Source organism: Apteryx mantelli, chromosome 2 (assembly GCF_036417845.1).
Source record: "Apteryx mantelli isolate bAptMan1 chromosome 2, bAptMan1.hap1, whole genome shotgun sequence".
NCBI classification, from domain to species: domain Eukaryota; kingdom Metazoa; phylum Chordata; class Aves; order Apterygiformes; family Apterygidae; genus Apteryx; species Apteryx mantelli.
Window position 1 is genome coordinate 144,665,851 of NC_089979.1, and position 25,101 is coordinate 144,690,951.

The 25,101-nt window shown below is 39.2% G+C and overlaps 1 protein-coding gene across 1 annotated transcript in view; it reads right to left on the reverse strand.

Moving 5' to 3' along the window:
• Window positions 1-276: 276 nt before the first annotated feature.
• Window positions 277-25,101, reverse strand: part of PTTG1IP2 (PTTG1IP family member 2) — a 35,618-nt gene continuing 10,793 nt past the window's right edge. Inside the window, exons 4-7 of the mRNA XM_067291727.1 lie at window positions 23,120-23,231; window positions 19,285-19,353; window positions 8,718-8,764; window positions 277-725 (exon numbers count right to left, since the gene is read on the reverse strand). Coding sequence (XP_067147828.1) covers window positions 676-725; window positions 8,718-8,764; window positions 19,285-19,353; window positions 23,120-23,231 — 278 coding nt within the window. The 3' untranslated portion in view covers window positions 277-675. The remainder of the gene's footprint in view (window positions 726-8,717; window positions 8,765-19,284; window positions 19,354-23,119; window positions 23,232-25,101) is intronic.

Sequence of the window (25,101 nt, forward strand, 5' to 3'; positions counted from 1 at the left end):
TAAATTGAGTAATTTCTTCTTCACATCAGTGATATATTCAGAGTATATATTAACATCTGCATCAAATTACTTATAAACAAATACATTCCCCCCTCCCCAACCCTCAGACATTACACATCTTGAAGATCTTTTTCAAGGGAAAAGAAAACAATTCTCATCCTACAGTACTACATAAGAATGTGCTTGTTGATGTTTCTTGTCAATACCAACATCAGCTATTTCTGCTGTGTGAAGCTATGCTTCCTTGTTGCCATTTATTTTATAAAACAGACACAGTAGGAAAAAAAAATCTTTATTTAGGAACATAGCAACAACTGTGTTCAAATGGCAGTTAAGATTAAATTCAAATACATGATCATGAATATAAGCCATTTAAATCAGACAACAAAAAGACAGCTTTAGAAAGGGAAAAGGTAACATCTCACGCTTAAATGTCAACACAATTAGCAAACATTTCAATAGCCATAAGCATTTATAAAAAATTAGCAATATATAGGTAAATAAGATGCAAACGTATTTCAAGGAAGTCTTCATCCACTCAGTTTTACAACAAGAAAAAACAAATAAACAAACAAAAAATCTTTGGCGGGGGGAAACAAACCCAAAGGGCAAATGAAAGCAAGAAACAATCTTCCTGTATTCTGGAATCACAGCTCTATTAGAAGGTTCTCAGGTTTATTCATTCTCAAATCTGCTGTAAGGATTATCAGAATCCTGGAGAAGACCTGTAAAAGAAAACAGGTTTGTTTCTATCATTTTCTTACCAGTAGTGCCTAGAAACCTTGAGTGACTGACTTCACCGTAATAGGTACTCTGTATAACAAAACCAAAAGGCAATTCTTGTGTTGCAAAACCTGCTCAATTAGCCAGAAGCTCAAGTATAAAAATAAATTGGAAGTGTTCTTAAGCACTTATTTCTCAAACTAAAATCATGAATAGGTTTTTCATGATTTATCAGGGAGAAACATATTGCTCTGTGAAAAAAATGCATAGAGAAAACACTTCTCGTTTGTGAGGTGTACCCTACAAAATGCATCTGTGAGAGAGACAAGTCTACAAAATAGTCTAAGTACAGAGATGGCTCAGGAAAAGTAGATTCAGACCAACCAGTTTATAAAGTCAAGTTTTTATAAGACCACCATCCTTTAAAATATAAGATGCTATTATTCTGACTTAATTCTACTTCAGTTCAGCACAAAAATTTGTCAGGTTCAATCACCTACAGAAATTCTGCAACAGGACAATAGCGTCTAAGGATAAATAAAGATCACCTCTACATTCACTAAAACCTCCAGGGACAAGAACAAGAGCATCACTTAAATCAGGTTGTGGTATGTGTTTCCATCATAAAGATTCTTAATGCTGTAAGCAGGCTGCTGTCACAGAAAGCACTGCAAAGCCATCCAATTATATTGAGTTACTGGATCTGCATACCATCTCATGTAAGGGTTAGCTGAGCAATCACTGTTCCACAGCACAATAATTTCAATAAGACTTTAAACTGCATAACGAATTTGTGCTAGGCAGTAGGGCATACTGAAAATAAAGGAGCCCCAGGAGAGTCTAGAGGCAGACCTTTTGTTGTGAAGGAACAGGAAGACTGCTACTGTTTTTTCTACCAACTTTTGCATACTGTAGTCTGCACTCTCTTCCATAGCTCATTTGTTTAGGGCATGGAGAGAGAGGAGACATAAGCCAAAAAGCCACTCTCCACAAACATTCAGATTCATGACAGCAGAAGAGAAACGAAGATTACACCAGTCACTCAGATCTTGTTAAGAACCTCCAGTAGGTCTTTTCGCAGCGCACCTCTTTTCCATGCGCATCTGTGCACGGATGCTGAACTCCAACTCTTCTGCCTGAAACTCAAAAGCTAACAGCACCTGAAATAGACACTATGCTCTCGTCTACTTTGTTATAACAGAGGGCAGTTATTGCACTTCTTTCAAACCACCAAAATATTTTAAGATGTCAAGCAAGAAGCATGACTGCTTAGTGTTCATTATTATACCAGTAACTATAACTGACTACCTGATAGAGAATAGCAACTAAGTAAAGGAATATGCACTAAAATTCCTATAATTACTCAAATTGAAAAGATTTCAAGCAGTTAATTTGTAAGTAGTTAAAATTAAAACCAGCCCTTCTAGCTAATGACCATTAATTATCAAAGAATAGGTAAGCCAGTAACACTTTTAAAGCTTCAACCAGGTAACAAGAAGTACAATATATTTATCTGATACAGTACCACATGCCCAAAGTGCTACCCCTTTCTGTAACTGCTAATAAATAAACAAATAAATAAATCTTTTAAGCATTTGTGCAATAAAAGTTTTGTTAGATGACAGCACTGTCAGGAATTATCCACAATATTTTGAGTTCTTAAATTTTTTTGTGTTTTTTAAACCTGTAAAAAGCAGTTATTTCCTGGATTCTAATCATACCTTTCACGTTTTTAAAAAGAAAATTGTCATGTCCCTTAAGTCTACTCTAACTGACAAGTAAGCTAATATACAAGAAAAATATTCTTATTCTTGGCCTACTAATGCCTTTAGGTAACCTTAGGTGTCCTTTAATGTCTTTAGGCAACTTACCTGCATTAATATAACCCAAAGGCAAATACAGAGAAGAAACATTTATTTCCAGAACAACACTGTCCCCTTTTCCCAGACATGTTAGTACTTCAGTAGATAGTTTTAATAAAAACATTCATAAAGTTATAGGATCTAATATATTTATAGGATCCAATATATTTAATTACCTTAAAGACAACTGTGAATTGTTCAAATTTCAAAATTTTTTGCAGCACTTTCGTATTTCCTGCCTTTAAAATACTTTAAGAGACATCTACATAATATTTAGAGAAAATTAGCAACAATACTAGGAATTCAAATATTTTATGACAATAAACTCAGTTTGTGTTAAATTCCTCTTGGAACTCCAAGAACCAAACTTCAAAGACCTTCCCATAAAGTGGAGGGAGGTGGCATAAGATTTGTGACAAAATTCACTTTGGCATTTAAGTATAATTTTGATTTTGAAATAAGATTCTTTGAAGTCTTCATTTAAAAAAAAAATCACTTTATGGTAATCAAAAATGTTCCCCACTTTGGCTGAGTTGCCTCAACCACCTAGAAGCACAAAGACCATGACGTTCTACAGCTAAAAAGCACAAACCATGAAAGAGTTACTTTCTCCCTGAAAGCACACTAACACACACACACAAGCACACACAGTTACTTATACTCTCCTGATTTTATTTAGCTCACATACCTCTCTCTATATAGCCTGGCAAGTGCTTATTATCTGCCTTTCATATAATTCATTTGAAATACATATCTGACACTTCATAGGTCTGAAACTAGCATGTTCAACTCTAGGCTCTGCTCGCTGACAGCTTAAGCAGCTAAGATTCAATTACACAGAATCACAGAATCGCTGAGGTTGGAAGGGACCTCTGGAGATCATCTAGTCCAACCCCCCTGCTCAAGCAGGGTCACCTAGAGCACATTGCACAGGATTGCATCCAGGCGCGTTTTGAATATCTCCAGAGAAGGAGACTCCACAACCTCTCTGGGCAACCTCTTCCAGTGCTCTGTCACCCTCACAGTGAAAAAGTTTTTCCTCATGTTCAGATGGAAGCGTCTGTGTTTCAGTTTGTGCCCGTTGCCTCGCGTCCTGTCGCTGGGCACCACTGAAAAGAGTCTGGTCCCATCCTCTCGACACCCTCCCTTCAGATACTTGTACACGTTGATAAGATCTCCTCTCAGCCTTCTCTTCTCCAGGCTAAACAGGCCCAGCTCTCTCAGCCTTTCCTCATAAGAGAGATGCTCCAGTCCCCTAACCATCTTTGTAGCCCTTCGCTGGACTTGCTCCAGTAGTGCCACATCCCTCTTGTACTGGGGAGCCCAGAACTGGACGCAGTACTCCAGATGGGGCCTCACCAGGGCTGAGGAGAGGGGGAGAATCACCTCCCTCGACCTGCTGGCAACACTCTTCCTGATGCAGCCCAGGATACCATTGGCCTTCTTGGCCACAAGGGCACACTGCTGCCTCATGCTTAACTTGGTGTCCACCAGCACTCCCAGGTCCTTCTTGGCAGAGCTGCTTTCCAGCAGGTCAACCCCCAACCTGTACTGCTGCATGGGGTTATTCCTCCCCAAATTCAATTGATATTTTGCATCCAGCAGTGCCAATCTCAAATTAAAGGAAGTTGTGAAACTTCTGCGATATACTTATTTATCTGCGCCTCCCTCAACACACTAACAAGAGCCATGTCGGACAACAGCCATCATATTTCATATGAACGTGTCATTTTTACTATTGTTATTACAAATGCTGTTCTCAGTAATATTTGCTTTAGTTTCACTGAACTATAAGGTTTAACAGTGAACATAAATATAATTTCCACCAATCAGGCATTAGCATGTTATAACTTAATTTCAATGACAGCTCTCTGATGTGTTTTATTGTATAATACTGGAACCAAAAGCTCAGGCCTCAACATCTATGGGACAGTCCAGCAAGAGTATTATTGATCGTGATTGCTTGACTACAGTAAAAGATTTAATGTGAACACACTACAAAGGAAAGTTTACTTCAGCAATTCCTCTCCCAGGAAAGGCGGCATTCCAAGAGGAAATGATAAGCCCTCCTTCCAAATAAGGATAACCACAAAAGTTACAACATCGGATAAACTTTGTTCTTAATCTTGCTCTCCAATCTACATCTAATGTTTAAATTTATCTTCGGCATTCTAAGTACCTTATTAGATTAGATTAAGTGAGAGGAGGGAGAGAGCAGCCAAGCACTTGCACCAGTTCTTACTGAAAGCGTTGTCTCTGTCTCCAGCAAGCAGACACAAGCAATTTAGAGATGCATGAAAAAAAAGCAGGACAGAAAGCTACTGTCAGCTGCCACAGCAGCTCTTAACTGTGGTATTCAAAGAGGAGCTGCAAGCCTGTGCTAACTGGATAGCATGTCTGGTTCAACTAGAGCTCACATGCTGCCTTGAACCAGACACGAATGTTCTCTCTTAACTGCTCCTCATTTGACATGAGCACAACTACCCAACTTGCAATTTACCCTTAGAGGTTCAAAGCAGCCAGATGTTTGTAGGCTGCAGGAGACTTGTCTGTAATAAAGTCCATTACATGTTACTACTGAACTTGGGTATCTAAAAATGCAGGACACAAGAACTCAGAACAACTTAGTTCTATTTATCTTCATTTTGAGATTAATATCTCAAATATTAGAGAACAATTTGAGATATCTAAAGTATACTTACTTATATTTAAGGAAAACTGGAAAATTTAAAAGGTATAACAGACAAGAATCTTTCATTAGCCAATATGAAGTAACGAGGCCTCTTAACACCTCTTTTAAAAAAAAATTCATTTATGTTAGATACCATGCTAACAATACAGCCTCTCAGTCATTGAGACCTGACCCTCATCATTTATTAGCGTTGCCGAAAAATAGAATTAATAAATGAAGTACGAGAGACTGTATATACTGTAACAATTGAACTAGTGTGGTACACTGCAGATCTTCACCTCTAATTACTTTTCCTCTTTTATTTTCAACTCCCCCAATTAACAACTCTACGCTTAACATACAGCAAACTAAATTTTAAGTGTACAGCAATACAAGATTTGCCTGCCTTGCATTCAGAACACCGGAGAAGGACAAGGTTAGGAAGTATCTCTCCTGAACAGAAGGAATATTTACTGTGATAAACTCCTGAATATAAAATTAATGTCTTATGTAAAATAAAGGAAATAGGGTTGGGTATCGTTAAATTAACTATCAAAAGCTTTGCAGATTTGAAGCAAGTGGTTTGGAAGCCCAGATTAAACGAAACACAATAATTCTGTAAAAATGGAGATACAGGATCCTTCCACTAATATCAAGCAAAATGCTGAAGTATATAAAGAGTAAAGCAGCTTCTTACTAATGCTATACTGAACACACAATAGCAGCAAATGCAGCAGCAATTAAATTGTAGTTCCTTTGTATGCTACACAAGCTGCAAAATAGTCTGAATTCCACTTTAAAATTTTCTAACAATCAACATATAATTTGTGTAATCATACTGCATTCAAATATATGAGCAAATGAAAAATACTATCAAATTTTGCAACAAAGAAACAATTCAAAGTGCATATTCCTGGTTGCTAAAGCTCTCTATTGCTTCCAGTGCTCCCAAGGGATTGTTGCTAAAGTGACACCTGCAATGCATTATAAATGTGTAATTACCATTTAAATGGGATAAGGAAAGCTGGTGGATGAAATGGGAAAAGGCATTCCCTTAAAGCCAACCAAATACTGAAATTTCAGGCATGATCATCTTAATCTACAGAGTCAGGTTAACAAAGTCATTGTCATTCTGCCACTCATGCACTCCTACTTAACAGTGAATCCTCTCTGCAATGCATAACAGTGTAAAATAATCTAGTGTCTCCATAATTATTTGCAGCAATTTTTATTAGGTTATATTTAATATGCTAACATATTATTTACTAGACAGTGAAAAATGAAGACAGAGGATTCAAGGCTATAGCAAGACTTATCGTATTAAATCTCACTGAATTATTTTAACAGCCATTTGTCTGCATATTATCAGAATATAAGATATATAGATTAGCAATAATTTAATGGCTTTATGGATTTCAGAATTTATGTATATTTTGTCTTTCATTCTTCTTCAGTTATGTACATCCTTTCCATATCTGCCAACTATTCATATACTGATTAGGTTCTTCTTTAGGGCAAACGATGAATTATGAGAATCCAGGCCTCAAATCAGTACATTTCATAGCATAAATTATTCTATGCATAGACAACAGGGCAAACCTGTCAACAAGTAAACTCTATATAGAAATTTGCTACTGAAATTTGAGTCCAATTGTTAAAATATGATTTTTTTGTGTGAAAACTGCATTGCAAAACCTAACTATGTGAAGCAATGGATATGCCTGACTCCCTATAAGGCAGACCTTCCACTAACACAATGAATATTATGAGCTTGTTCCTAATTAAGTCACTGACACACTAACATGATTCAGATGAGCGCAGAATTACACTCTCATATGACTGAAAAGTATACCTACAAGCAAGATTTTGAATTTGATGTTTATATTCTAGAGGCATACAGTTACATCCCTCAGGAAGCTAACAAGATCCAACACAGCATTCAGCAAATGTCTGAAGTTAAGTACAGAAGAGAGAGAAGGGCATCTTCACTAAAATGTAGGGCCATGCAGAAACTGAACTAGTTTCACAAGCAGATTATAACTACGAATGCAGCGTTTTGAAATGTTACTTAACTCCAGTGCAGTGCTTTGATATCCTATAGTGCCATCCTAACTTCAGGATCTAGTTTGATACTCGTGCACTGCACTGTGCCAAGACACGTGTATCTGTACAGAGGGCTGCATGTTATTTTGGAGACATAGCCATCGTCTTAAATGTCCAAGTTCTTTCACCAACTCTACCCTAATGCTTCAAACTTGTCAGGATTGACTGTAAGGTCTTTTCTAAGGAGAAACAAACACAAAAAGTGTGTGTTATTTTACGTTTTTTCTTTTTAAACCTAGATTACTTTTGTTAACTGCTTAGTTCAAACAAAACTTGAAACTGGGTTGTGGTTGAAGGATAGGGTCAACGATGCTCTAAAACGTTGCAGGACTGAAGTTCATGATCAATATTTAACAAAAATTACTTTTAGTTTCCACAACATTCTTCCTTCTTCTGCTCAAGGCTCACACTGAATTTTTCCTCCATCCCAAAGGAGTGTATTATTGCAAACATTCCCCAGGCATAGAATTCCCTATAGCGAGCATCTGTATCACTCCTATATCAGCAAGAGGACACGCTGCAGACCGTGAAGGCATTCCCAAATTCTGCCAATCAATTTAACATAAGACTGAAAAGTAACAGTTTGGAGTGACTGATCAGCCCCATAGTCACCTTCTCTGACATTAAGGCAATTTGCATTAAAAAAACTGCAGCATACTTCTAGCATATCAGTCTCTGAATACACAGTACTGTTAACCTTCAGAACAAATCAAATAGAAAGTGTAAGGACTGACAAGCATAGATAATGCAAGTCTAATGTACAGAAGCTCAGCTCCTACAATCTGAACAGTATGAGTTCCCTACTGGATCACAGATCCATTAAAAAAAAAATAAAATCCTAAGTTAGTCTGCAAAAGCTCTACCCTTGGTTTTAGCTTGATTTAAAAAAGCTTGCTAGCTGCTAGTCAGTCTGTCCTCCTTAAATGAGCATGAGTCTACTAGCCAGTTTCAAACATTGGTTTATCAAGTTCAAATCTCACAAATACTTCAGGTCTTACAAGTTTTCTGAAAAAATCAGAGGGCCTATTTAGGGGAGTACAAACAAAAAGCAGTGTTCTTACTTACGAAGAGAAAGAAAGAACTATTTTGTTAAATATATTTAATACCCCTGCAAACAAACCATCTAGCACATTGTCTCTCGCCCAGCGGGAGAGTTAGCACAAAAAGAAAACAAGAGCATAACAACGATGAGAGCAGGTATTCTAGTGACAGAAGACCCACATCAGTAGGAAAGAGGGCTTGATTAGTTCTGCTACTCACAGAGCAACTTGTTTCTGCTGTGAATTTTAATAATAATTAAGACAAGGGAAAAAGGAATTAATTTAGATACTGATTATTGAAACAAGATTACCACATACCATACTTCCTGCGTATTTCATCATGTTTCAGTTTTCTCTCATGTTTCCTACAACAAAGAAAAAAAACGGCATCAGAAGAACATTCGGATTATTTTGAGCTGTAAGCAAAATATGGTAACCACATCTTATGAGCTTATGAGTAAGGATTAAAGGGCAGGCTAGCATGGGTGACACTGTGGTGGGTGTTTACTACAGGCCACCTGATCAGGAAGAGGAAGTCGATGAGGCCTTCTAAAGACAGCTGGAAGTAGCCTCACGATCCCAGGCCCTGGTTCTCATGGGGGACTTCAACCACCCTGATATCTGCTGGAAAGACAACACAGCTAGGCACAAACAGTCCTGGAGGTTCCTGCAGAGCATTGGTGACAACTTCTTGACACAGGTGGTGGAGGAGCCAACAAGGAGAGGGGTGCTGCTGGACCTCGTACTAACAAACAAAGAAGGACTGGTGGAAGATGTGAAGGTCGGGGGCTGCCTTGGCTGCAGTGACCATGAGATGGTGGAGTTCAGGATCCTGCGAGGAGGAGGCAGGGCACTAAGCAGGATCGCAACCCTGGACTTCAGGAGAGCAAACTTTGGCCTCTTCAGGGACCTACTTGGAGGAATCCCATGGGTTAGGGCCCTAGAAGGAAGGGGTGTTCAAGAGAGCTGGTTAATATTCAAACATCACTTCCTCCAGGCTCAAGAGCGGTGCATCCCTATGAGTAGGAAGTCAAGCAAAGGAGGTAGGAGACCTGCATGGATGAGCAAGGAGCTCCTGGCAAAACTCAACCAGAAGAAGGAAGTCTACAGAAAGTGGAAAGGGGGACAGGCCACTTGGGAGGAATATAGGAATGTTGTCAGAGTATGCAGGGATGCGACGAGGAAGGCTAAGGCCCGTTTGGAATTAAATCTGGTGAGAGATGTCAAGGACAACAAGAAGGGCTTCTTCAAATACATCAGCAGCAAGAGGAAGACTAGGGAAAATGTGGGCCCTTTGCTGAACGGGGTGGGTGCCCTGGTGACGAAGGATGCAGAGAAGGCAGAGTTACTGAATGCCTTCTTTGCTTCAGTCTTTACTGCTCAGGCCAGCCCTCAGGAACCCCAGACCCTGGAGGCAAGAGAGGAAGTCTGGAGAGAGGAAGACTTTCCCTTGGTGGAGGAGGAGTGGGTTAGAGATCATTTAAGCAAATTTGACACCCACAAATCCATGGGCCCTGATGGGATGCACCCACGAGTGCTGAGGGAGCTGGCGGATGTTATTGCTAAGCCACTCTCCATCATCTTTGAAAGGTCATGGAGGACAGGAGAGGTGCCTGAGGACTGGAAGAAAGCCAATGTCACCCCAGTCTTCAAAAAGGGCAAGAAGGAGCACCCAGGGAACTACAGGCCAGTCAGCCTCACCTGCATCCCTGGAAAGGTGATGGAGCAGCTCATCCTGGAAGCCATCTCCAAGCATGTGGAGGACAAGAAGGTGATCAGGAGTAGTCAGCATGGCTTCACCAAGGGGAAATCATGCCTAACCAATCTGATAGCCTTCTATGATGGAATGACTGCCTGGGTAGATGAGGGGAGAGCAGTGGATGTTGTCTACCTTGACTTCAGCAAGGCTTTTGACACTGTCTTCCATAACATCTTCATAGACAAGCTCAGGAAGTGTGGGCTAGATGAGTGGACAGTGAGGTGGATTGAGAACTGGCTGAAAGGCAGAGCTCAGAGAGTTGTGATCAGTGGCACAGAGTCTAGTTGGAGGCCTGTAGCTAGCGGTGTCCCCCAGGGGTCAGTACTGGGTCCAGTCTTGTTCAACTTCTTCATCAATGACCTGGATGAAGGCACAGAGCGCACCCTCAGCAAGTTTGCTGACGATACAAAACTGGGAGGAGTGGCTGATACGCCAGAGGGTTGTGCTGCCATTCAGAGAGACCTGGACAGGCTGGAGAGGTGGGCGGAGAGGAACCTCATGAAGTTCAACAAAGGCAAGTGCAGGGTCCTGCACCTAGGGAGGAATAACCCCATGCAGCAGTACAGGTTGGGGGTTGACCTGCTGGAAAGCAGCTCTGCCAAGAAGGACCTGGGAGTGCTGGTGGACACCAAGTTAAGCATGAGGCAGCAGTGTGCCCTTGTGGCCAAGAAGGCCAATGGTATCCTGGGCTGCATCAGGAAGAGTGTTGCCAGCAGGTCGAGGGAGGTGATTCTCCCCCTCTCCTCAGCCCTGGTGAGGCCCCATCTGGAGTACTGCGTCCAGTTCTGGGCTCCCCAGTACAAGAGGGATGTGGCACTACTGGAGCAAGTCCAGCGAAGGGCTACAAAGATGGTTAGGGGACTGGAGCATCTCTCTTATGAGGAAAGGCTGAGAGAGCTGGGCCTGTTTAGCCTGGAGAAGAGAAGGCTGAGAGGAGATCTTATCAACGTGTACAAGTATCTGAAGGGAGGGTGTCGAGAGGATGGGACCAGACTCTTTTCAGTGGTGCCCAGCGACAGGACGCGAGGCAACGGGCACAAACTGAAACACAGACGCTTCCATCTGAACATGAGGAAAAACTTTTTCACTGTGAGGGTGACAGAGCACTGGAAGAGGTTGCCCAGAGAGGTTGTGGAGTCTCCTTCTCTGGAGATATTCAAAACGCGCCTGGATGCAATCCTGTGCAATGTGCTCTAGGTGACCCTGCTTGAGCAGGGGGGTTGGACTAGATGATCTCCAGAGGTCCCTTCCAACCTCAACCATTCTGTGATTCTGTGATCTGAGTCAGACAACAACTTTTTTTTTTAATCAGTATGCAATTAAGAATTTCCAAAAGTCATATTTATCAGTTTTGTATCTTACCTTTGAGACTCCCTATAACTCCTCACTAATCAATAGTGTCACTGAATAGGGTATATTTGCAAGCAAAAATAAGTGTGTTGGTTTTTCCTATATCAAAGTAAATTACCCAGATGTATACGCATACACACACACACAGGTATTTGTATATACATAAGGAGCAGTATGAGAAGATTCCCTAATGCTTTCCAGCAGGGAATGTAATTGTAAAATTCAGCTGTGAAAACGGTGTCCTAATTCAGTATAATAAATCTACAAAGAGAAAAGGTGTTGTATTAATGTTTTGTTTATGCAGTGCAGCAGTTACAAATTAAAACAAGTAGTTTCTAAAATCCAAGATGACACAGATAATAAACTATAGTGCCATTATAAAATAATGGACTTTTCTTAAATTTTACTTAAATTTTGGCAAAAGAACATTCCTAACATGAAGAACACGCTATTTGTTGTCTCTACCAAAATTCAACCCAATTAGACGAGTTGCAACTTTCCCAGTTCCAATTTGCACATATTCAGCAGAAAGCTGTTAAGCGCTGACAGCTTAATTCACCAAAGATCCCATCTGCCCTATGCATATTCCACCTCCAAACAATTCCTGCTGCTAATCAGATTCTGTGTGTCCTCGAAGGCAATTACCTTCTTCCTGCGGAACTGAAGGGCTAAACTGGCCTTTCCCTGCAACCACACGTCTGGAAAGCTTGCAGATAAAGCATGATGAAAAAACCAAACAAGGCAGATTGAGTCAAAACCTTCCACTATTATTTCTTCAAGATACTTACCTCCTCTTGCATACCTTCCACTATTTGGGCTCAAGCACCATGGGAAACAAAGTAATATGGCAAATCACAGGAGGAGGAGGAACTGGGGGGGGGGGGGGTGCATCAGGGTGCTGAAATGAAATTCAGGTGGAGGAGGAGAGGTCAGGACTGAGAGGCCGAGGAGAACAGGAAGAAGAGGGGCCAAGTTCACCTATGGAAGGTAACTTGACCACAGAATTCCGAGCTGCTTTCTGTGCTGCGTAACAGGAAGACATTATATGCGGCAAGGGAATTTAGGAAGAGAATGCAAAGAGTTTGCTTAATGCAGCCTTGTCCTGGGTAAAGCCGATCCTCATTCCTTTATGGTGTCCATGTGATGTTATGTGACCTAAAACCAGATTTTTCACTGGTGGTACTAATGGCATACTCTTCACTGTTTTGCATGCCCTGCCTGAAACACCTGAGACTCATCATTGCAGTTTCAATTGCAATCTCAGTACTTCACTAGTTCATCTGAATCTGCCCTGAACACAGCAAGCACTGACTAGTTGTGGAAGGTGGGGAAGGGGCAGGGAGGAAAAACAAACACACAAACAACAGCAAAAAAGGACTGTGTAGGCTTAAATCTCAGAGACACCCTAGGACACCTCCCTACATTATTGAAAACAAAAACACCACACTCAGCTTCTTCCATTGCTTAAATTTCAGGAGGATAAAACCATTTATATTTATAAAACATTCGAACTGTGACTGGTAACCAGTACTATGTAATAGCGCCCATGACTAAATCGTGTACAGTAAAAAAAACTTAGCTGCACATCAAAAGAGAAGACTGAAATACAACTTTGAGTAGGCAGACAGTGAATATCAGCCACTCAAAGGTGCCTTACTGTGCTGTTAACATCTTACGTTAAGATCAATTTATGTCACTATACAGTGTTCCGAGTTGGTTCTGTTTCTTAATACTCTTGCTATTACTTCATCTTTCTGTATCCTACATTTTTGGCTCTCAAGATGAGTTACCCCCCCCGCTGTAAGTCAAGAAAGTACTTTTCCCAATACTAGCAATTTACATCATAATTTTCCGTACTTGCTTCATCATAAATGAACTGCAATCCTTTCTGTTTTTCTACATATTGCTCTCTCTTACCATTATACTACTAAATCAGACTTGGTAGGTTATCTCAAAGACCTCATTGCTTTCCATTAATTTATCAATTTCTAACATATAAATCATGATTTATAAATCAAATCTAACCTGTAAGATATATGTACCATGTATTTGTAGCTGTAAATAATTAAGCAAATGTTCAGAAAGAGTCGCTACTTGATGCACTGTTTAAACACGATTTTTCATGTTAGAGATGACATGAAGTCAAATAAAGGACTTAAATTATGCAATAAGATACCAATTTTCCTTTAGTATTTTCAGTTGAGAACTGAACTCTGATTTCCTTCCCCTCCTGCCCCTCATTATAAGTCAAAACACCATATTTCAGCAGTGGTTTTCAACCTTGTCAGTGAAATGACAGCTAGTCTCTTCCTTTTGATAACAGAGGACCACTGCTTACCTTACAACTTCATTCTAACCACCACCAAGGTATTCCAAAAGCACACTTCCCTAAATAACAGCAGGAAATTGAATTTTAAACACAAATGCTTAATTTTTAAGCTTACAGTGCAGACATTTACTGTGTGGCTGAAAAGCTAGAAAATGCTAGGTATTGTAATTATTTTGAAACTTGCATTAATTGTACTTATGCAACTTGGGCTTCCTTGTTTTGTTTTCACACATTGCTGATGGTGCACAAATGGAATCATAAAATGAAGCTCAGGCTACGTCCTGTTCTGCTTCCATAGCTGACTGTTCTAAACAGCCATATATGAAGTAGCTGTATCCCACGGAAAAGACTAACTAATAAGATAACAGACACAAGGGCAATCCTGTGCCTATTTCTTCCCATGATATTTATCTAAATAACTATCCAGTTATTTTCAGAAATTATGTGAAAACTTTGCAGATCGTACTCAAATTCCCCTTGCTCCTCACACCTGCAGACTGGAAGATATTAAATCCAGCCGTGATTTGAAAAACAGATTCTATTCTTTCAAAAGTATCTTTGTAAGATTCCCACAACCTGTGTCAAGGGGCTAAGTACGCCAGATGGGTTTTAAAGATTGTCAGTATAACTAAGCTTTTAATTATTTCAGATAACCTCTTGGAAAATATGGTCTAGATGTCTTTACATGACTGGTGGGAAAAAAGCTGGCAAAGTGCCACAGAACATTAGACTAAGGAAGAAAAGGGTATGAATTGGTGAAAAACAGACTAGACATTGATGCAAAGTCAAATATCCTTACTGACCATCACTGTTGCAGTAGGAACTTTAGTAATGTATTTACTTCTAAAAAAACAAACAAACAAACTTGTGTTTCTCTTTAAAAATTTAATAGTTTACTTATAGATCCCTATTTAGATACAAACTTATTCAAGGTCAACATAACTGATGGCATTTTCATTCAGTTTTAAGTTTTCTGGTATTACTAGACATCAGCAATACTGGAAAAGAAACATGATTTCCAATGGCTAAGCCACTAGCAAAGAGTGGGTTCTTATCTCAAGAGAAAGGAAAGACTACACAGTATAACAGTGTTTCTCCTGTGGTTTGCTGGTCAAAAATGGCTGTTGAGACCCCTAATCTGTTCTACAGCCTGCTACTAGCAATTTGTCCTCCTAAGGACTTACAAGAAGCAAGCAGTGGATAGAGTAAGGTATCTGGCCTGCCAGAAGAGGCCTACTCCCAGCACTGGGAGTCTGCCATTGGAGCAGTTTATCGGTTCCACAGACACGTTCCCGAGACACTAGGAAAGAGGGCAGCTGCACTAAGGCTGAAGCAGCCATTCTGGAAGGCCAGCCTGCTCCCAGTGATCCTTATTCCTAGGTTAATTCAGGAATGGATTAAGTCTTAGCTACACACATGCGTTGCAGAGTGCCTGTGCAATACCACTCGCTCTGTGTGCTCACAGCAAACCCTGCAATCAGGAAGTATCACATTTCCTGCATATATACAGATTAACTGTACAAAGAATTTGAAGTCGATACACAGGTCACAGTGGAAAGGTTATGGCATGCAATTATCCCCTATGAGCCTGATCACGAGCCTTTGCTTTAGAAAAAGACACAGTTAAGTGTTGATTTAACTGAATAATGTAGCATAATATTAAGGATGTACATTTCAGCACAAGGCACATGGTTCTGATATACAACAAAATGTTGATATTCATTTAAATTGAGACCACTTTGCTCTTTCCGTTGTTGTTGTTGCTGCTGTTATTTCAGCTTTACCAATCCAGTTTTCAAACACAACCAAAATGGTCAGACTGACAATGCTGTCTAGGAAGGGTGAATAACAAGCATAGCTACATGTCACTTTTGACATTGAAATTTATGCCTATTTGCTGTATTTTCTAAAGGTAATACACTCTTGTTAGACAGTAACTGTGACAAAAACAAACAATGAGGGACTCAGCTTGCTGAGGCCTTTGGGGGAAGAGAAACAGGTGTCCACATTGCGACTTCAGAAGAAATGAAACCAATTAATCTTATCAATTCATTCCAGTGCCACTTATCAGGTAAAGGATATCTCATATTGACTCTGGAGGTATCCATAGCATCAGGAAAGTTATCTTAGAGGACATTTTACTATGTCTTTTTAAAAGGTCACACATAATAGTTAACAAACCACAATAACCACCACACAAACTGAGGTTTTCCCAGAAGATAACAACAACAAAATCATAATGCAAACATTGGTATGCAAAGTGTAGGACTAGCATCCAAAAAATCCAAATATCTGCAAAGAGACACTGCAGTAGATCAGGAGAGGAAGAAGATGCAGAAGAGTTTATTTGTGCTTAGTTTACAAAGCAGCTCAATGTTATTTTTCAGCAAGCTTGGGAAAGACAGAGGAATCGCATAGCATTCTGCAATCTAAAATATCAATTGTTTGATTGCTAACACAACTTCATCACCCACCTTCTTTGTAGGTGTGTATATTTGTGGCTTCTTTCCCCATCATGAAATTCCTGGGTTTTTAATCAAGCCAAGAAATTCTTGTTGAGAAATTACATTAGATGTTACATCTTAAATATAAAATATCACTTTCCTTCATCTCCCTCTCCTCTCCCCTTCATCTTCAAAACAAATTAGTAAACTGTGAATCAGCACTAAGCAATCCTGCAAGGTAGCTTGTTTTAAAATAAGCACTTATGGTTTCCCTACAAGGTCAGTTTGGTTCTGGTTTTCTCTTTTTCTCTCCCTAAAAAGTTTTAGGCACAAAGTGCTGCAACAACTGCATCTCATACCCAGCTGTTAGCTGGGCAATACATAGCACTGATTTTTAAATGATTTGCCCACAATACAGTATGCTTAACCTCATGATACTTTGTCCCACTGCGAGGTTTTAGGCATTCTGCATTTTTCTCAGGATGCCTTTGTGCAAATCTTACCAAAAGACAATGGAATTCAGGACTAGTAATCAAGCATATAAAATCCCATGCTTCTTTTCCTAGTATCTCATGTTTCATTGTATTTTGTAGGACAGCACCATTACCAGACAGTACAGGAGGAAGTTTCTGAACTGCATGATGTAGCAGTTAGTTAACAGACAAAGGCTGTCATAAATATGTTTGTGGCAAGGTGTCTTTGGAAGCCAGTACTCTTACTATCACTCCAACTGAAGAGTGATGGGGGATAACAAGAAAACAAGAATAGATGGCTACCTGTGAATAAACACTTCCAGGAATTTTTCACTTGGTGAATGATTTTTCTGAGGGCAGGAAACTATCAATGACTAATAGGAAAGACTAGTGTTGTGAGGACTGCAAGTGGCAGTATTCCAGGAGAACCAAAGATCACAGATCTACAGATCTGAACCAAAAGATGACGCAGCAGAAAGACATGAATATATGGGGGAAAAAAAAAAAACAAAAACTTTAAGATGGAGAAGATGGGAGCCAGTCACTATATTACAGTAAGTAGTTAATCTATTCACCACTGCTAGATGAACTGCAAGGGCTAGTGTCATGGATGTATGCCCTGTTATAACAGAATATGTTCCAGATCAGTAAGTCTGGGATCCTCAAATTAGACTAATCTCACTGCTGTGGCAATATGCCCCCCCACTACGGTGTCAAAGAAAGGTGCATTTTCAAATGAGACTGCTACATATCATTGATGGCTTTAGCATTACTTCCACATTAATGGGAAGAGACCCTGAAAACATCATTGAAGCTAGGATCTTTCAAAACACGTGTTTCTGTTTAATGAAGTACTTGATTTTTTCCCCCGACTTATATGGACTAAATTGTCTTAATATCATTTAAAGAGGATTGGCTTTCTTCCCTAGTTTCTAAAACCTTCTACTAGATATACATCCAGAAGAAAGGAGCTTTTCAGCTGTTTGCCTAAAAGCTGCCAAATGACCACCTCTTTGAAAGGCCACAATCTTGCTTAAATTAATACATCCGAGTAAGCCCTTTCCTTTTATCTTTTGGGAATCCAGTCTTTCTGGCAGCCAAGGACAGTTGACCTTTCACAATAGATGAGCAGCATTATTGGAGGAATCAGTCTTTACTTCCTCATGTCAGATACTAAAAGTACCATTAAATTCATTCCAATTCCACATAGCATATATGGATTAATTAAAACAAACAAACAAAAATAAAACCTGCACACCAGTACCATGATCACAGCTATATCACGCCATGATATATCAAAAATATCACTCTAGATTTGCTTTTCCCCTCCCCATACACCCTCTGCTAAGTATCCATTTTTGGCCACTGTCAAATTCTAGATTTAATATGCCACATCTATCTGTGTCAGATTAAAGATATTTATTCAATCTCCTGAAATGTGTCTTCAACTTCAAACTCAACTGAACAAAGATATGTGTCAATCTCCCCCTTAGAAAGTTACTGCATACGTGCCTACACCTATCAGGAAAGGAATATAAAGTTTGCCTGTGTTACACCATTCACTATTTTATAAACATTAGTATTTTTTATTAAACCCTTTCAGTGTTAAATTAGTATTTCTTTACTTGGCGACTAACGGGAAAAGACAGTAGTGCAGTATTAGCATCAGAGGCAACACTCCTTTTCTGCAAGAACCAATAGGGCACAACTCTTTCAAACACATATGCTTGACACATCCCACAATTAGTGCCTTTCAGAATGAGAGCATTAGCTATTTGAGCCTGCCCGAACCTTCACAGACACTGTTAAAGGTGAACACTGAAGACAGATGAGGGCTTCAAAATTAAAAGCCCAGTTTTATCTTGTTGGAGCTTCTCCTATCCTTTCTTTCAATTTCTATCAGTTGCTGACACATATTATTCTCCTAGAGCTTGAAGAACAAGAGCATGATAGGAGAAACATCTTCACACAAATACTCTGCCTACTGTGTAGAGGCTAGTTAGAAATGGATTTTAACAGTTTGAGAATTTCTCTTTTTCTGATCCATTGCGAGTCTTTAGCATCATCTATCTGAAGAACTGTATAGGTATAAAAGAGTCTTCCATTTCCTCAGCAAAACTTCTAATAGGTATCTCACTATATCTTCTCCACCTTTCCCAGACAGATTTTAAAAGAAGGAAAACCAATTGTCAAACTGAAAAGTGGCTTACATCTCCGAATTCCTTGCCTCACTTAGGCATTGACCCATGCCACAGGCAAGCATCAGTCCTGGAGAGTGAACATCAGTGAACATCAACCACTCCAAGGTACCTGACACTCCTCATTCACTTATGGAAATACAGGATCCTAACTGGGTTTGCAAATCTCACACTGATCCCCATTTTTTAAAAAATGGGCTAAGTATCATTACGCCTAACTCCATAGCAGCCATTGGCCTCTTTGTTTAGTACTCCAAGTATTCCTTAGAAAGACAGAATACTTCTATACTACCAAGAAGCGTATAGTTACACATCAAATTGTCAAGACTTACCGCTGAAGAGACTGTAGCCTTCGTTCTTCTTTATTTCTAGCTAGCCTTTCTTCTTCTTCTTCATCTGGTCTACCGGAAAAATGAGGGAATGAAAGCATAAGAGGAAGAAAAAAAAAATTCAGTGCTAGACATCAGTGTTTAGTCATTTAATTGATTTTCAGAAGAGATTTATAGTCTGCCCTCATATACAGACTTCAGAACTATGTAAAAATTACACTGCTGAATAAGTATAATTTTGACAAATTTGTAGAACTGCCCTTTCACATTTATAATATTCAAATGTTTCATCAGCTGTAGCAATGTGCCATCCACAGGGCAATTTACAGCCTCTCAGGGACAGGCTGCAGACTAGATAAACTGTTCCAAAAGCAAGTCTCCTACTCACCATTTTCCCCACGTGTTCCCCTGCCCCAGTCCCTTTGCACACATACATGCAGTTAAGTCTGGTGTTGCCTCTTGGAAGATTGATGGTGCATGAGCCTTTGATGCCAAAAAATTTATCTTTCCAACAACCATCACTATTCAATCTCAAGTGGCCCCCAGGAAAGCAGTCTGCAAGAACTGTCTTGGCAGTTGCCTTCCCTGATACGGAGCGAGCAAGGATTTACCCGAGAGCACCAGCTACATGATTCTGGGAAATGCTAAGCCTCCACAGTACATCTAAGCTGTGCATGTGCAGATACGCTCTACTGAATGTATGCACTAAAGGCACATAACAGAGTAAGAGTTGCAGCATGCAACCATTAGGGGTGCCATTAGGAAAAGTTTTGTGACCTATCCTTGAGAACGCTCAGCCTCACTGAACCATTAGATATACCATATAAGAATTGCAGAACTCTAAAGTAAATGTCAAAGGATATTTATTACTTGTTATTTGTTTCTGACAGAGTGAATTCCAATACTTCAGAATCAGTGAATGGACACCTGCCATGCTTCTTCAGGTGCAAAACTGAAGATGGACTGTCTGAAGACGTTTGATATGACAAAGTTTAACACACCTGCTAGTAGAGAAAAGGGCAGTTACAGTGCCACACATCTGCAACCACCAGCATGCAATTTAAGCAAGAGTGACATCCAGTGGTTAATTATAGCATGTAAAATGCATTAAGAGATCTGAAATTCACTTAGAGAACAGAATTGGAAATCAAATTCAATTTTTCCATTTGCTTAAGCAGGCCATACATGTCTTTGAACATATTTTTCTTTTAAATACAACCCAATAATTCAGAATCCTTGTAACATTTCATGTACAATTTCTCTAGTCCCTCCTTCTTTGTTTCCACCTAAATAATAAGAAAAATCTGTTTTTGTTTTTTTTTTTGGGGGGGGGGAGGGGTTAAGCAGCAGGAAAGAGATGCAACAGGTTACATTTATCAAAAAACAATGTTAGATTCTTTTATAAAGCTAATCAATTCACCATGTTTGTATGCCCAGGAAGACTAAAAGCTCCCATCCTTGGGAATCCTTCTGTAAAACTCTTTTGGACACCCTATTGTGTCACCCTATTGAACACCCTAGTATCTTATGTCTATGCAACAGTCTGACCTCATATTTGTTTTGCAAAATATAAAGCCACCAAATTAATGAAATGCTGATATAGGATTAAGAACATGTATTTCTTCACTGTAATTAAAAAAAGTACTAAATATCCTCTAATTTCTAGACACTTTGAAGGCATTAAGCTTTTCTTTAAATTCAGAAAGGCTGGAATTAATCCCATTTTTTTATTTTGATAAACTGAAGAAGTTCAAGAGAAAGTGTATTTAGCAGTTTCATGAACGGTTAATATCTCAAGCCCATGTGATCAGACTCTTTAGAAGTTCAAACACATGATAAAAATAATGAACTAAAACAGTGCATTGATAGTCCTAGGATTCCTGTGGTAGGGATGGAGTCAGATGAGCCAGCTACATCACTGATGTAAGGATTAATGTTCCTAATTACTCCCTGTGTCCCCTGTGTGAGGAAATAAGATGTGCTGGCTTTTAAGCATTAAGACTCCTTGGCTTCTAAACTCCCAGAAGGAATACTGACGGTTTGATGGAACAAGGTTACACCTGAGTTCTTGAAAAGTCAATAAAACAGATCTAATGCTACACTTCTACAAATTTTCCTTCTCCCATTTCCTTCATGCTTCCAAAAAAAATATATATATATATATATTATATATATATATATATTTTTTTTTTGTGTGTGGAAAAGGAGGCCCCAAAACTGAGGAAGCAGAAAGCAAAAGGATTCCTGCTGAGAATCAGTGGGTTTAACGCCAGTAATATCTCAGGCTTTAATGTAATAATAAATTCTGAATTCTCTGGAAATAAGCTGAATCCCACTGTGACAAGATTTTTAAATCCTCTAAGTATAGATACTTAAGATCAGAAGCATGGCACCTTTGGAGTCCTGGCAGAACAGGACTCTCAACTAACACTATTTTTAGCATTAGATGTTACAGAATTGACTGATAACTTTGCTACAAAAACTGAAGTCTGGCACAAATCTTTTTTTCCACAAGAATCGAGCTAGATTTGTTGGCATGTCAGTCACAGGGGCCTGCTCAGGTCTTCCCTGGGTCAGTTGGCAAATCTTGTATAAAATCCAGAAAAGTTTTATATGGCCCCAGGACTCATCAGCACAGGGTTACAGAGTTATCCGCCTTTCCATAAGCACAGATTTGGTAGACCAATCTGCCAAAAGAACAGGTACCTGCATCTCCCACTGGGAAAAGAGAAGGGAATGACATGTTGTTTAAAATTGTTTTCCCATTTCTTGAAAGTCACAGATGTAGCATATTCTGCTGGCTTGAAGGCCAGCACTAAATCCTGTACAACTGCATTAAATTCTAAAAAGTCTCAAGAGCAATGAACTACAGACACTTGGAATACTATGGAAATTATTCCAGATAAAGGAGGTCCACATTTTATTCATATGAGAAGTTCTGAAGGATGAAAGGAACAGAGCTAGCTATGACTGCACTGCTCTAAAACCTGAGCTCTAGAACTTCAGTGCCGAAAGGGAGCGTATTGTGCTCTCCAAATAAATACAGCTTTCCAGGTGTTTCAGTAGGGAATAAGCAACATTAACTTCAGATGGCAGCATTGATTTATTTTATCTGCCCATCTACTATTTCCTTCCTTTTGAAGGATGTTAACCAACTAAAGAATTAAGCCAGTAGAAGAAAAAAGTTTTTTCAAGTCCAAGATCCAAGGGACACTTGATTTTTGCAGTATTATTTTGCTTGAAAATAAGTCAGTTATCCTTAATATCTTATAGAAAAAAAGTATCATCTTACATCCAGAATATTTGGTTGAACCGGCAAAGACAGCTCATCGCTTAGATACTGACTGACTGCTGGAACCTGGAGCAAACTCTGAAGCGTGGGTACTAAATGCTGTGGGACATTGTTACTCATTAAATGTCTCCCCTGTCCCAGCCCCTTTCTACTTTATCACAAGCTTTGCTTGAAATAATTTATTTGTTCTGTTATCATGAGAAGCAAGTATTTATTTGGCCATTCAAATATTTCATGTGCAGTTTTAATAAGGAATTGTATAGTGTCTGGAGACATAAAGCAATATATAGACATAAAGCAATAGCCTACTTTAAAAGCACATATGGGATGCTAGCACTAATAACAACATCACTTCCAGTGTCACATTGCCTCTAGCTAAACACGCCTTTTTCTGTTGTCTTTTTCAACAACCAAAAAGTGACCAACAGGACTTCACTGCCAAATTAAAAGATTCTTAGTACACTGGAGTAAAAGTTGTAGGCAGGGAGGTAGGTTAGGAAGACCAGCAAACAAAGTTAGTAAAAGGAAACAAATGTATGTATTTACCTCCTGGAATGCCGCCTTCTGCAGTAACAACAGTAACAGCAACAGACTGCTACGGACACCAGAATGAGTCCAGCTGCTACAGCTATGGCAATAATTAAAGCCTCAAAGTTTACTGAAAAACATGAATATGTTCAGCTTGTTAGACTTCAGCATTAACACTTATCTTCCGTATAACTCTTCCCTCCCTTCCTGAGGATTTTTTTTTTCAGTTCTGCATGCAGAAATTGAAAACACAACTTTGCAACTACCCCAGTTAAAACGCAGCATACCACATTATGATTTTGCCACTCTAGGTGATCAACAATGAATAAATATTAAATAAAACTGCTCTTTACATATACCCAATTATTAAAAATTGTTCTATAATACTTAATAAAATATTCATCTTCCGGTGTGATTCCACAGTTCTGTCCTCCTCAATCACTCCCTCAGCCAATGCACAGTATCAGTGAAAGTCATATAGATACAGTATTAGTACACAATACACATTACAGGAAGCAGTTAGAGAAAGAGCACAACGTAGTAAGAAGACAGTGTCAGTCAGTATAACCTGTTATCACTCTTCCCCAACTGTCTAATTATTCTTCAGCTTTTCCTGGCATCGCAAAATTACAATTGTAAGGGAGAAGAGGATTTGAAGAAGCTCAACATAAAATTCTAACACTCCCCGAGTCATCTTCTACATCCAAAGATTGATCAGAACATGGAGGGGCGGGGGGTGTGTGTGTCTCATTATTTTAACAGTATATACAATTATGACTGTGGCTGGTCTAAACTGGGATAGGACTGCATTCATTAAAAAAATAAATAAATAAATAAATAAATAATTAGAAACATGATGTCCTGGAAAAGAATGGGCCCCAGGAAGAAAGTAGAGGAATGATATAATCAAAGCAGTGAATGCAACTTTGGGGAGCTGTTTTAAAGGACATAACAGAGGACAAAATGAAATCATTCAGGAAAGTTGTAGCAGTAGAAATGCCCCCCCCCCAACACAATCTTTTAGTTTTAAAGTATGATCTAACTGGGGGGGGGGGGGTGGCAGGGAGTTGTCTCTTCTCACACCTAAATCTCTCCCATCTCTGCTAAGATTCAGCAGCTTCATGCTGCTACAGCAACACAAAGTAGCTGCACATGCACTTTTTATTGCCTTAGGGTACAAGTGATGAGCCAGTCAAACTTAGCAAATTAAGTTCAGAGGGTCTGTCCTCTGATAACATGCATAAGCCAAAGAGTTCAACTCGGTTACTTCTGTACTGATTCTGTACAGCTCGTGTCTGGCTAAGGTATATCTTTCACAGATCTCGTCAAAGATCAGATCCCAGCCTTGAAGGCATTGCGATGGAAAAAACTACCACCTTCCTGGTTTGTTTCTGTCACTGATCAAATCGCACTGAAACACAGCATGAAACTTCAAGAGCATTTTATTACACGTTCCCAGTTTTGTCCTCCAGCCACTAAGTGTTGGTCTGCATCCTTCTACTAAATTAAAAAAAAAAAAAAAAAAAAACCCACACACCACACTTAAAACTTGCCTTTTCTCATTAGTGATACATTAAGCAAGCATCCTCTCAATATTCTTTTTCTTAAACAAACTCTTTATGTTCTTTAAGACACTCTGTGAAGCATTCTTCTAGCCTTTATTTCATATTTTGTGGTCCTGCCCGACCCCCTCTGTTTCTTGACATCTTTTTAAAAATATTGAAACAAGAGCTGTGCAAACTATTTAAGTATTTATCTTAATGGTGTTGCATAAGGGAAAGATATGTTCCCATTTCTGTTCACAAACTAAACTTTGTAGCATTAACACCCTTTTTATCACGTCACAACAGCAACTCAACTGTTTATTCACCTGACTCAAGATGTCTCATTCCATAATTCAGTTTTCAAAACTCTGAATTCCACTAAAACTTCATGACTTTTCTATCTACAACTATTTTATTGGCCCAGCCAATAAGTCCATCGTCAATTAAAATTACTGA